This window comes from Cynocephalus volans, chromosome 2, assembly GCF_027409185.1.
Source record: "Cynocephalus volans isolate mCynVol1 chromosome 2, mCynVol1.pri, whole genome shotgun sequence".
In the NCBI taxonomy this organism is placed as follows: Eukaryota; Metazoa; Chordata; class Mammalia; order Dermoptera; family Cynocephalidae; genus Cynocephalus; species Cynocephalus volans.
Window position 1 is genome coordinate 68,317,489 of NC_084461.1, and position 13,927 is coordinate 68,331,415.

A 13,927-nucleotide genomic window follows, 5' to 3' on the forward strand; every position below is an offset into this window, starting at 1 on the left:
GCTGTTTGTTGTCCTGAGGCCTGCCTTTGCTGGCATCCTAGGAATTTTCTTACCCACTCTTCTGTGCCTTTGATTGCAAGTGTCAGAGAACTAGGGCTCACCCTGGCTCAGACAGTAAGTGCATCTCATGTTATAGGAACCTCAGAGGAATAGTGGGCTCCAGCTCCATCTCTTTGCAGTTCCCCAGGCTGTCTGTGTCTTCCCGCCTGGCTGGATTCCTCATCAGGCTAGTGGCAAGATGGCTGCTGTGCTCTCGGGCATCACATCATGAATTGATGAGGTCTAGAGGAACAAAAGGGAATAGCATTCCCTGACTCTTTCTTAGGAACAAGGGAACTTTTTCTCATATGCCTTCTAGCATCTCACATTTATCCCATCTTGTCTTCAGATTTAAATCACATGCACATTCTTAAACCAATCCTTAGAAGTAAGGATGGCAGGGATGATTTTGAGGGGCCTTGATTAACGAGGATCAACTTTTGGAGGTGGATATGAGTTAAATGGTCAGGGAGTTAGTTCCAAATAACATCAGGGTTTTCTTAGGAATAGAATAGATTTTTGGATAGGTTGCTACTAATATCAATTAAAGGAAGTAAAATTTTTATGAGTTTGCATGAATGAAAATGTCTCCTTTATACCTTCATATTTGATTTATACTTCAGGTATAGGTTGGAAATCATTTTTAATGGTAAGGTGATGGATCAGCTGTCAGGAAACCTGTGTTTTAATCTACTCCAGTCTGTAAAATCTTGAACAAGTCACCTAGTTTTATCCATCGCTAAAGTTTTATGAGTCTATTCTAAAAGAGACTTCAGAAATCATCTGATCACACATCTCTTTAAAAACTGCCTAGAGAAGTTTGACTTAAATATAAATTGTGCTGTTTCCCTGTATGACAAGCAGAAAAGTGAACTATTACTTTCACTGACTTTAAGCAGTGCCAGATAAACTTCAATAATGTCCATTTGAGGAATGATCATAGCTTATAAATAGTTAAGTCCTCATCAAGAACTTTTGTTGTGAGGCCTTAAATAAAGAGTTGTTTTTATTCATCTTATCTCTCACCTGGCTTTCTCTGCCTCCATTTCCATCCTACCCCCCCTCCCCCCCCAAGAGAGGTAAAGGATTCTTTCAGTATCCTTTCTTTTTGTTTTTTAATTTTTATTTATTTATTTTACATTGTATTTATTTATTTTTTTTGCAGCTAGGTAGTACAGGGATTGAACCCTGGACCTTGGTGCTGTCAGCAGCACATTCTAACCAAATGAAGGTAAAGGACTCTTGAGGCAGAACATAACTACAAAAAAGAGCTTCCCCAGATAATTGTGGAAGAGTGGTCACATTTTTTATCTTGAAGGTGTGAGAACTACCATGATTAGTACTGAAGTGGAGACCAGCATGTGTTGACAAACTCAGCCTCTGTTTGTTACTGAGATGTGTTAACAAGGTATTCAGAGCAATGTAATATTTTGTGTAATTTAGCTATATTTCATAGCTATGTTATACATTACACAAAAAAACATTGTTATAGCTGTCTCTATAGCTACTTATCTCTCTCTCTCTCTCTAAATATATATATATACACACACACACTATATATTAAAGAATTAAAACACCACCAGCAAAGCAATTTTTAGGTAGGGGAGTTTTGTGGCACTTGTTACGCTTTCAGAAAATGCCAGCTGGATAAGTGGATGGTTGGACAGGCGGATGTCAGACAGATGGGCTTATTTTAGAAAGCCCAGCATGGAGGCTATATTATACAGGAGAGCCTGGCAGGAGTCAGTTAGGACTAACTCAGTTGAAGAGATAGACTGTCTTAAAGGTGAGGAAAGTTTGCTTTTCTGATTGCTTACTGCACTTCACGTCACTCTTAGTCCTGTGAACATCGAAGAGTGTCCAGGTTTGCTGGCACTGGTTTCTACCTGCTTCTTCCCTACTCTGTTCCCACCCACTTCCTCACCTGTTCTTTGTGTTCCTTAAGTTTTATTTGGAGGCAAAAGGTATTCTTAGTGCTTTGTAATGGAAGTTTGAGCCTACGTGTTCCTGAGCGTGGGCATTCTTTTCACCTCCCTCCCACTTCTAGCACCCACCCTTAGAAAGCTATCATTTGTGCTGAATTCATGGAGGAGGGTAAAGAAAGTTCCATTGTCCTTTTTCACTGGCTTTTTAGTTTTTTGCTGATAAAAGAATAAAAGCATACACATTTATCAAATGAAATAATATATGAGAAAAAGCTCTTGATAAACTTGTAAGTATACTAGGGTCGCTGAAATCATTGTAAATCTGGCCCATCTTGGGCATTTTTGCAACACAGTGCAATTATATTGAATTTAATAATAAAAGCTACATAATCCTGAGGTGCTTTGTATTTATCAAAGATTAAACTATGCAGCGTCATCTTACTATTATTGTACTTCTTTATATCTCAATTCTTTAAAAATTTTAAATGTATGTGATGTATATGTATGGCAGACTGGGTTCCCCAAGAAGCAGATTCTGAGATATGCATTCGAGAGGCATATTGGGGAGTGCACTCATGATCGACACCTAAGGGCAGAATTGTTCAGTATTGGGCTGGGCTCTATAGTCTTAAGGTGTCAGCCAGCCCTGCAGAAAGCTCTGAGGCCAGGATGGTCCTTCAGAGTTACCTTGCTTTGGGGTGAGGGAGCCAGGCGTTGATACCCTTCATTAGGAGTTTGGGGTAATTTGCAAACAATATGCAACAAATTACTCCCAAAACATAGCAGCTTCAAACAGCAAACATTTATCACCACATAGTTTCTGTGGGTCAGGAATCCAGGGGTAATGTGGCACAGGGTCTCTCACAAGGCTACAGTAAAGGGACTGACTAGGCCAGCATCACTTCAAGGCTTGACTGGGCAGCCTGCTTCTCAGCCCACTCACATGGCTTTTGGCAGGGCTCAGAATATCTACTTCCAAGCTCACTCATGTGGCTGCTGGCAGGCTTCAATCCGTCACTGACTGTTGGCAGGAGGCATCACTTTCTTTCCAAGTTGGCCTCTCCACAGGGCAGCTCACAACATGGCAGCTGGTTTTCCTCACAGCTAGCAAGAAAGTGAGAATGCCTAAGACAGAGGCCACGGTATTTTGTAACCTAATCTCTGAAATGATGTCCCATCACTTTTGCCATATTCTGCCCATTAGAAGTGAGTCACTAGGTCCAGGCCACACTTGGGAATGACTCAAAGGCATGCACACTAGGAGGCGGGGCTCTTTGGTGGTCATCTTAGACGCTGCCTACCAACCCCCATAACAACTAGTCACTGGCTGCAGGCTGCCCCAAGAAAGGTGTGACCTTGGATGAGGCAACTCTCTTCAGCTACAGCCATTCCCAAAGATGGCATATATTGGAGGGTCACAGACTAATAACCTTCCTGACAGCTGGGGCAACAAACCCTTAGTCCTAGAGTCATAGGTGGGATCTGGGTGGTACTGGAACAGCATCTACTTCAATATGTATAACTCTTAGTTAACCAGAATATTAATTAACCAGAATTTCTCAGTCTTGTTATTTAAACTGTGCAACGTGTAATATTTCCTTATCTGTTTTTAAAGGAGAAATAATATTGTGTCACGTATCAGAATCGTTCTCTTTTTGATATAGAAGTTCAGTTCAGATTTTGCAATGAATCATAGTTAAAAAACTATTTTTGGGGAGGAGGTGGCAGACAACTGGCTGGTACCGGGATCGGACCTTGGACCTTGGTGTTATCAGCACCATACTCTAACCACCTGAGCTAACCAGCTAGCCCTATTAAAAACTACTTTAAGTGAACTAAAAGATCCTAAGTGCAAAAGTATTTTCAAAACAGTATTTACCCTTTTTCAAGATATGCAAAAATTGATAAAAGGAGCTAACATGATTAGGAACAATAGATTTATTTTTCAGATTGTAAATTTTAATGAAGTTGTAAGACTCTAATTTATTTCAGCTTTCAGGCATGATTTTGATCTTTTTTCCTCTATTTCATAGGTGAGGAAGAACAAATCCCTGATTTTGTCACTTTTCTTTATCAAGTAACCAGAGGAATTGCAGCAAGGAGTTATGGACTAAATGTGGCTAAACTAGCAGATGTTCCTGGGGAAATTTTGAAGAAAGCAGCTCACAAGTCAAAAGAGCTGGAAGGATTAGTAACTATGAAAAGGTCAGAAGAATTGTGCTGGATTTTTTGGTTTATAGTGAAACCTTCCAAGTAGTTCAAAGAAAAGGATTGTCCTGTAAATGAACATCAGATCTACTTTTAAGCATCTTTTCAAATATTCTGAAACATTTAATTACGATAAAATGAAAAGAGCTCTAGGCAAAGCTGGGGTGAATTCAGTCCATCTTTTATCTCTTTCAGTTTATCAGTCAGGTCTTTATTAAGTTGCTAAATTGGTTTTTCAGTCATTTTTCTAAAGAATTAAGTTAACTTCTTAATGGATGCCAACACATTAGTTGCTTAAAACATTCAATTATACGAAAAGTTACTCTGAAAGAAATTTCAGTATTTAGGGCTGGCCAGTTAAGTCAGTTGGTGAGAGTGCTATGTGCATGGTGTTATAACACTAAGGTCAAGGGTTCACATCCCCAAACAGGCCAGCTGCCAAAAAATTAAAATTAAAATTAAGAAACCTCAATATTTAGAACCTAGAGAGAACTTCTTTTATTCATTTATTGCATTCAGAAATTAGGAATTTTGTCAGGACATAAATGAAAATAATTGTATTATGTAACCATGTAATCATAATCATTATCTACATTTTTGTGGAATTTTCATACTAAGCAAGTTTTATATTCTAAACTGTTTTCTTTCTGTCTCCTAGAATGCTTATGTGAATGCTTTCCAACTCTCACCCTTGATATTCAGCCAGTATGTAGTCAGTATATTAACTAATTTTAATATAAACCTGAGGTGTACTTTGTTACTGCCTTTTGGTTCCCAAATAGAAAATTATAAAACATCTCCATCCACCTCCTGCCTCACCCTTGCCCTACCTGGAGAGTCTGATCTGCCAGTGACAGGACATTACTGCTGGTTGGTAACCACGTGACCATGAGAGAACAGATTGTTGATCAAATAGAAAATCTTGGCAGGCTACAAGTCATCCTTTTGTTATACTTCAAGAATACTATTTGGTTCTGAGAATCATTACCAAATTCCAATATTGAAATGTTAATACCTGTAATACTAGTTGAAGAAACAGTTGCTAATTTGTATACTGAAGTACAGTTGTGGAATCTGCTGCTCTTTTGCCACTTCCTTTCTCTCATGATTCTACCTTGCACTCCACACTTTTCAGTGGTGTACAATCCAAGCCCAAGGGCTAGAATACTACAAATGATGCATAGCCTCTTCTGTTGGCACTCTCTTCTGGAATATTTCTGCAAGCCAAATCAGAAGCAAAGTGGCATAGGGGCTGCCCAGTTAGCTCAGTTGATTAGAGCACAGCCTTATAACACTAAGCACCAGGGTCATGGGTTTAGATTCCTGTACCGGCCAGCTCCCCCCCCCCCAAAAAAAAAAAAAGCAAAGTGGCATAAACAATTTCAGCCTATTTCTGTTATAAGGCAGATTAATATAAAAATTTTCCAGAGAGAAAATTATCCATGAGAGTTAAAAAATAAACTTAGCCCTCAGTCTTCGCAAAGTTCAAAGACAAAATTAAATCCTCTTTTGTTGTTGTCTTATTATTATTGTTCTTTTTCCCTGAAGAAACTAGAATAAAACTTTACTACAAAGAATATATATACAGGAAGGCAATAAAATATGATAGTCTATACTTGTTGCTGCTATATAGCCCATAAAGCAAGAGCAAGAAAATTCACAGATTACTTACAAATATTTTAATTCTTCCAACTAGTATGTGACATTTTGAAATCTATAAAGTTATCTTGACAAGTCAAGAGAATTATTGGAAGAGGTTGCATTGGGATTGAATCTGATAATTTGTTATTTTACCTTTTTGCTAAAAGTGCTAATCACATCAGTTGTATTGGCCAGATCAAAGAAGTCAAACTGAATCTGTACCTTCATGTGGATTTGTTGTAATAGCTGATATCTAATGCTTACTGTGTGCAGAAGTCTGAGCAGTCGTTTGCAGCAGCCTAAACACTGTTCCAGTTACTGTTCTTATTGCTTTGTATACATTAACTGACTTGAGTTTTAGGACAGGCTTGCAAGTTAGGTACTATTGTTATCCTCATGTTATAGTTGGGGAAGATGAGACCAAGTGAAGGCAGGAAACCTGCCCAGGGTCTCATAGCTAGTTGGTGGTGGAGCAGTAATTAGAACTCATATACTACAGCTCCAAACCCTAAATACTTAACTGGGTTGCTATTCTACAGAAGAAAAAAAAAAATAGATCTGTGTTGTTCTGGCATTTTACTCTTTCATCAGCTAGCTTTATTTTACTAAATCAATTTTACTTTTCAACCTGGGAACACTCAGCAGGAGTATTTTTGTCTTCAGGTGCAAATAGACATGCATAGACAGCCTCTGCTGGAATTAGAAGGGGAGGAAGTTGGGTTTTCCCCTCTCTGGAGGTAGGGATTTTAGAAGAAGGCCAAAGGCAATAGTGGTGATTAGTAACCTCCGTCCCTCAATTATAGCTCAGCTCTGAAAGCTCCTTTCACAGAAAGGGTGATGCTGCTGATACAGCTTCCTAACCACAGAGCCTGCCTCCTCTTCTGATGCCGTAGATTTTCATAGCTTTTAATGAAATGTATTGGCTCCAACAATTTCATTTATAAAATAAGCAGTATTTTATTTTCTCTCCAGGAAAAGGCTAAAGTATTTTGCAACGTTATGGGTGATAAATAATGCAAAAGACCTGCAAAAGTGGACAGATGAGTTTGAAATGGAAGAAATACAGACTTCTGTTCCTGATTAAAATGAAGACTACATTTTTGAACCAAAAATGGAGAATTAAAAATACCAACTGTACAAAATAACTCTCCAGTAACAGCCCATGTTTGTGTGACATGTGAGCATAAAATTATGACCATGATATATTCCTATTGGAAACAAAGAGGCCTCTTGTCAAGAAAGTCTTTTTCAGGTTCCTATCTTCCTGACTTTTCAAAGTATAAACACTTTTGAATATTGACGTCACTATGTAAGTAGAAAATTTCATGGACAGTTAAGTTATACATAAAATCGAAACATTCTAAATAAAGCCAAAAGTGATAGAATGCAATTCATGAACTTTTAGAGAATGATATAAAAATGTAATTCATTATTTTTGTTTCAGTTCAGATAATTGGCAACTGGCTGAATCTGTCAGGAATTTACCTTTCCATTCAGACTAAAATAATTTTTAAATACCACCTGTTTATTCACCATGAACACAGAATTTTTGGTAGGAAATAGAATTATTAAGCTTTTAGAAACTCAGGCACAGAAAGAATACAGTCATATGAAATTTGAAAAGTTAAATACTGTCACAATTTTAAGGAGTTTAGAGATTGTTGGATAAAATTATTTGTCATTCATTCAAGTAATAAATACTTAATGAGTACTTGTATGGATTATGGTATGTCCTGTTGAATTTTGGTGTATTCATATATCTGGCAATTGTCATTTTTTTAGGTTTGATTATGGAACCAACGTTACTATTCCTAACAAAGCAATATACAGAACTGGACCTTTCTGTTAACCAATATAGCAAATTTATGATCTCCCCAGTATTGAACCGTATTGCTTTGTTGATTCATAACAGCACTCCCTCCCTGCAAGTTTAGGGTGACACATGCTTAACTGTGTCCCTGGGTTTTTTACAGCACTTACAATCTGGCTTCTCATATTCATATGTTCTTGTTTCAAAATGATCTTACATAAAGGCTCTCCATTCTATTTCTCACCCATTTATTATTCATGCTCAGTTAAATGTCTTCCCCACATTTGAAGGGCATATTTCTAATTCCTTTTTCTAGATTATTACCTACAGTGGCACCAACAGTGGCCCCAGACACAGGAGTCAATACATTGTCCACCAAGTTGATGAAGAGTGATTTGTTGCTTCAATTTTGAGTTTAGCTCTCTGATTCCCAACCTTTTAGGAGTTAGGGTATAATGGTTTAGCTCTCTGATTCCCAACCTTTTTAGAGTTAGGGTATAATGCAGTTTGATTCCACCACCGCTCCAGAATATTAACAAAGTGAAATTCTCAAAAAGGTCTCAAAATAAAGTTAGTTGGAATATACTCTTTAAATTTTAAAGTGAACAAAATTGTTTTGGTACTCTGTATGATTGTAAATGTTTTATATTTTTTCTAACAAGATTTCACAGGTAATACTGTAACCTCACTGGCAGGTCAGTGAGAAAAAGAGATGACTCCAGGAATGTCATGCCCATGCCGGAGGGAGCTACAGGGACCAGCAATCACTGGTAATGTCCAGGTGGACATTTGGGGCCTCCTCTGCCTCTGGCTTGGTCTAGGCCATCATGAACATTGAAGCAGGTGGGGGTTCTAGGAGCATCGTGACCTGGCAGTGGCAGTGGCAGTGGCAGTGCAGTGTCTGGCAGCTGACAGTGTGGAATATTATAGGGTAGAATCTCTAGCATGAAGCAGGGTGTCAGCCAGCCAGCCAGCCAGCTTGCAGAAGGGCAGGCCCACTCTAGGCAGGGGAGAAGACCAGCGCTGCTGAACTGCTTTTCTAGGAGAGGTTCCTTCCCAGGCAGGAAACTGAGGTGTTGAAGGGAGAGTTGTGGCCAAATCCCGAAGACTGCACAAATGCCATGGAGACGGGCTGGAATTCTGGATCTGTATTCCAGATGCCCACCCTAGGGCTGTAATTGTAATGGTAGATATAACCCACACATGTGAGAATGGGGCTGCTAGTGTATTGCCAGGGCTCCCACATTCCCTTCGGTACTGGGTGGGCCTGAGCCTGGAGGTTAAATATCTTCAATATTTCATACTGAGGCTGGGGAAGACAGGGCTGGCTGGTGTCCAGTATGTCAAGGAAAGTAACTTTGAAATGTGATATATTCCTTTAAGTGTCTTGTCTGTCTTTAGCCATGTAATTAAAAATTATGAACTAGTGGTTTTATAGTAAATACACCAATTCCACAAAAACCTAAATACAGACCATTCAGTTTAATAACTCCAACCTTAAAGCCAGAGCATCTTTCAGCCAGTTCCAACTTGGATCTCTCTGCTGCTTCATCACTCACCAGTGCTGTCTATTCTATACTGTTTTTAACTATTATAGTATAAGAATAATTAAGTCCACAGGACTATAACCTATAATTTTAAAAGGAGAAAAAAGAAAGGAAAAATGTAAGTTTTTAAATTTTATAATTTAAAAGATTTTAAAGGGAAAGAAAAAAGATGTAAAAACCTAAGCATTTGGTTTATTCAGTCTATCCCAGTGGTTCTCAGTGCTGAATATTAAAATCATATAATTTCCAGACATTACCTAAACCAGTTGACTCATAGTCTTTGGGAATGAGACCCAACCTTAGTATTTCTTAAAAGCTTTATTGAAATACAATTTACATACCATACAATTTACCTATTTAGAGCATACAATTCAGTGGGTTTTTGTATACTCATAAAATTGTACAACTATCACTACAATCAATTTTAGAACATTATCATCACCCTAAAAACAAAACGCTGTGCCCATCACCAGTCTTCATTCTTCCCTAAGATCTCCAGCCCTAGACCACCACTAGTCTACATTCTGTCTCTCTAGATTTGCCTACTATGGGCATTTCATATAAATGGAATTATACAATATGTGCTTTTTTATATTGCGCTTCTTAGTATAATGTTTCCAAGGATCATCCGTTTTGTAGCATGTATCAGTTGGTTCCTTTTTATTGCTGAAAACGATTTCATTTTATGTGTATACGTATTTTATTTAATTATTCGTCAGTTGATGTAAATTTGGATTGTTTCCATTTTTGACTGTTATGAGTAATTCTGCTATGAACATTTGTGTACAGGTTTTTATGTGATGAGTCATGGTTTTTTTTTTTTTTTTTTTTGTCCTTTTTTGTGACCGCGCTCAGCCAGTGAGCCAACTGGCCATCCCTATATAGGATCCGAACCTGCCGCGGGAGCGCTGCTGTGCTCCTAGCACCGCATTCTCCCGAGTGAGCCACGGGTTTGGCCCGAGTCATGGTATTTTTTTAAAGCTCCCCTAGTAATTCCCATGTGCAGTCAGTTTTGTGAACCACTAGTCTCAAGGATTATAGATGACTAAACAATATTTTTAATTGGGTTGACAATCATTTGGTCCATTTCTCCTTTGCTTTATCATTCACTTAGGACAGAGCATAGCATGTTATAGTCCCTGATAAATATATGTTAAAATAGAAAAGAAAAAACCCTTTCAGACCTACGTTTCTTCATAATCAAGGCATCATTTCACTAGGGATTCAAGATACATACAGAAGTGTGCATATATTAAGAAGATAAAAATAAAAATTTCTTCTGATAGTTTGTCCAAGTTTGAGCCTGTTGTCATGGTAGTGGTGGTGATGGGGTTGGTAAAATAGTGCCCACTGCATGAATTCCAGAGTAAAGACTAGATTGAATCTAATGTGTTCTGCAAATTAATGCTGACCTTTACTAAGTTCTGACATCAGTATTAATTACTGCTATGCTATATAATTATAAAAGTGCTATTTCATATTTCACACCAAGGATATGGATGGAGAGAGAAAGAAATTTGTATTAACAACATCTGTGGTTTCTAGCTTTGTAATTAAGGTCAATTCCTGTGTGGAACATCGTAGTTAGTATATACGATTATTGTTAGGTTTATTAATGTCCAGGGAAGTATTATGATTGGGGAGATAATCTATTCTGGTTTGCCTGGGACAGTCTTGGTCTACACCTGCTTTCTGGTCTATTTATTAAAAGCCTCTTTAACTCAAAAGTGGCCTGTTTTGGATAATAAATTATATGGTAACCCCAATTATAGGTGCTATTTCATGGGCACAGTCACTGACTTGACAGATTTTGAATGTCACTTTTAAAAATCCATTTTTTTTGTACCATTAATGAACTGATTTTTTCCCTGAAGACCTGATAAGTGTTTTTGCCTGATTTTGATAAGTGCTTTGTATTGTGGCATTTAGAAACTATAGCTCTGCTAATTGGTATGTTATAGCTTTACTACCTAATCTATTTTTGAGACTAAATCCTCAAAGACAACTTGTCATCTGCCTGTTTTCATGAAATTTCGGTAAAGAATGTGCACCTGACTTTGTGAGACATACAGCTAGGCTGTCTTCTTGTAGAAGTAATTATTGAGCTCAGGAGGAGGAATCTTTTTCTTTAGTTGTTAAATCTTTTGTTCAGATCCTTGCTTCATTACCTTTGACTATCTTTTTTTTTTTTTTTTGACGTTCAGAACAGTCTATTTCTACATCATAAATATTGTGTGCCATTTTTACCTTCTTTTCAGCTTCAAGCCCCCTTTTCTTAATCTTACCTCCACAAAGCTCCATGTTGGATGTAGGGTTGTCCACACTCTATTAGAATCACCTAAGGAGGTTTTTAAATGCAGATTCTAGGCTTCCCCCTAACTCTGGAATCTGAATCCCTGAGGTTGGAATACAGAAATCTCAGTCAGTGTTAGTTTCTGTACTCATCTCTTCATCACTTTTTCTCCCCTTTCCCTTCACTTCTCCCTATATGGCCAGCGATCTTGTCTCCAAAGAAATTGGCTAAAAATCATATTCCTCGGTTCATGACCCTTCTCCAAGATTCTGTCTGATTTAGTAGCTCTGGTGTTGGGTTCAGGGAACTTCATTATTTTTTTAAGTAGACTATTTCTTAGAGCAGTTTTAGTTCACAGCACAATTGAGTGGAAAGTACAATGAGTTCCTGTATACTCCCTCCTCATACACGCATCCTCCCTCACTATCAACATCCAGCAGCAGAGCAGTACATGTGTTACAGTCATTGACACACCATTATCACCCAAAGTCCATAGCTTACATTAGGGTTCACTCTTGGTCTTATACATTCTATGAGTTTGAAAAAATTTATAATGATGTATATCCACCATAGTAGTATCATATAGAGTGGTTTCACTGACGTAGAAATCCTCTGTGCTTCTATATAATCCTTTGTTTATCTTTTCTGTCCCCAAACCCTGGCAACCACTGATCCCTTCACTGTCTCCATAGTTTTGCCTTTTCCAGAATGTCAGGTAGTTGAAATCATATAGTATGTGGCCTTTACAGACTGGCTTCTTTCACTTAGTAATATGCATTTCAGACTTCTCTGTCTTTTTATGGCTTGATAGTTCTTTTCTTCTTAGCACTGAATAATATTCCATTGTCTGGATGTATCACAGTTTATCTGATCACTTCCTGAAGGACGTTTTGGTTGCTTCCAAGTTTGGGCAATTATGAATAAAGCTGATATATAAACATCTGTATGCAGGTTTTTGTGTGGACATAAGTTTTCAACTCCTTTGGGTAACCAAGGAGTGTGATTGCTGGATCATGTGGTAAGAGTATCCTTAGTTTTGTAAGAAACTACCAAAGTGTCTTCCAAAGTGGCTGTACCATTTTGCATTCCCACTAACAATGAATGAGAGTTTCTGTTGCTTCACATCCTGGCCAGCATTTGGTGTTGTCTGTGTTCTGGATTTTGGCCATTTTAATAGGTCTGTAGTGATATCTTATTGTTTTAATTTGCAATTCCATAATGACATGTGATGTTGGCTGTCTTTATTTGCCATCTATATATCCTCTTTGTTGAGATGTCTATTGAGGCCCATTTTTTAATCTGGTAGTTTTGTTACTGTTGAGTGTTAAGTGTTCTTTGTATATTCTAGACAACAGTTCTTTATCAGATAATGGCTTTTGCAAACATTTTCTTCCCACCTGTGGCTTGTCTTCTCATTCTCTTCACATTGTCCTTTGCAGAGCAGAATATTTTAATTTTGATGAAGTCCAGCTTATCAATTCTCTCTTTCATGGGTCATGCCTTTGATGTTGTATCTAAAAAATCATCACCATGCCTGAAGTCATCTAGATTTTCTCTTCTTTTATAGTCCAGGAATTTTATAGTTTACATTTCACAGTGATCCATTTTTAGTTAATTTTTGTGAAGGGTGCAAAGTCTAAATCTAGATCTAGATTCTTTTTTTAATAGACTATTTTTTAGAGCAGCTTTAGGTTCATAGCAAAATTGAGTGGAAAATACAGAGAGGACACTTTATTTTTAAACTGAGTATACTAAGTGATCCCTGTGCATATAGTTAAAGAATCCAGTTTTGAGAAGCATGGCTATAATGTCTTCAAATTTTTATTCTGATGAAGAAGCTGCTTCTGCAAATAACAGTGGGCCTTTAATTTCTCTGAACTCTTTGTGTTTCTTTTTAACAGAATATCAGGCAAAAGCAAACATTTAAGGTTGCATTTTTATGTTATGAGATTTAAAGGAATGTCTATAAAGGCCATATATGATGCCTCCAAATGTTCATAAACTCTCTGCTATACTGGTATTTTATATGCTAAATAATATTCAAATCAATGTAGAGTAAAGGAGATATGAACTAGGAAAATAAGCCCAATCACTAACTGTTTCATAAGCTTGAACAGTACACTTTTCTAGCAATCAGTTTTGCTTTGGTATTAGTATACAAGCTAGGTTTCTAAAATGTTCTTTCACTGTAGGTACAAAACCATAATGGATTTAGGAAAGAGTTACTGACAGACCCAGGAATTAATTCACACTTTGTAAGCAATAGGCAGTCAGATATCTGTGTAAATGATAGCTGATCAGCAATGGGTTTACTTATACAGCGGTGTTAAATACTCCTAGAACAGTTTATCTTATGTCAGATAGAAACCTTGAAGTTTGCAAGAAAAAAAAAAAGAAAAGAAAAGAAAAAGGACATTGAGTTAATGATCTTTTGCAGTGAGAAAATGCAATTCCTTATTTGTGG

The 13,927-nt window shown here is 37.5% G+C and overlaps 1 protein-coding gene across 5 annotated transcripts in view; it reads left to right on the forward strand.

Moving 5' to 3' along the window:
* The window catches only part of MSH3 (mutS homolog 3), a 183,102-nt gene extending 176,067 nt beyond the window's left edge, over window positions 1-7,035 (forward strand). For all 5 annotated transcript variants that reach the window (XM_063085678.1, XM_063085681.1, XM_063085682.1 and 2 more), the window contains 2 exons: window positions 3,998-4,169; window positions 6,786-7,035. In XM_063085678.1, coding sequence (XP_062941748.1) covers window positions 3,998-4,169; window positions 6,786-6,897 — 284 coding nt within the window. In that variant the 3' untranslated portion in view covers window positions 6,898-7,035. The remainder of the gene's footprint in view (window positions 1-3,997; window positions 4,170-6,785) is intronic.
* Window positions 7,036-13,927: the final 6,892 nt, after the last annotated feature.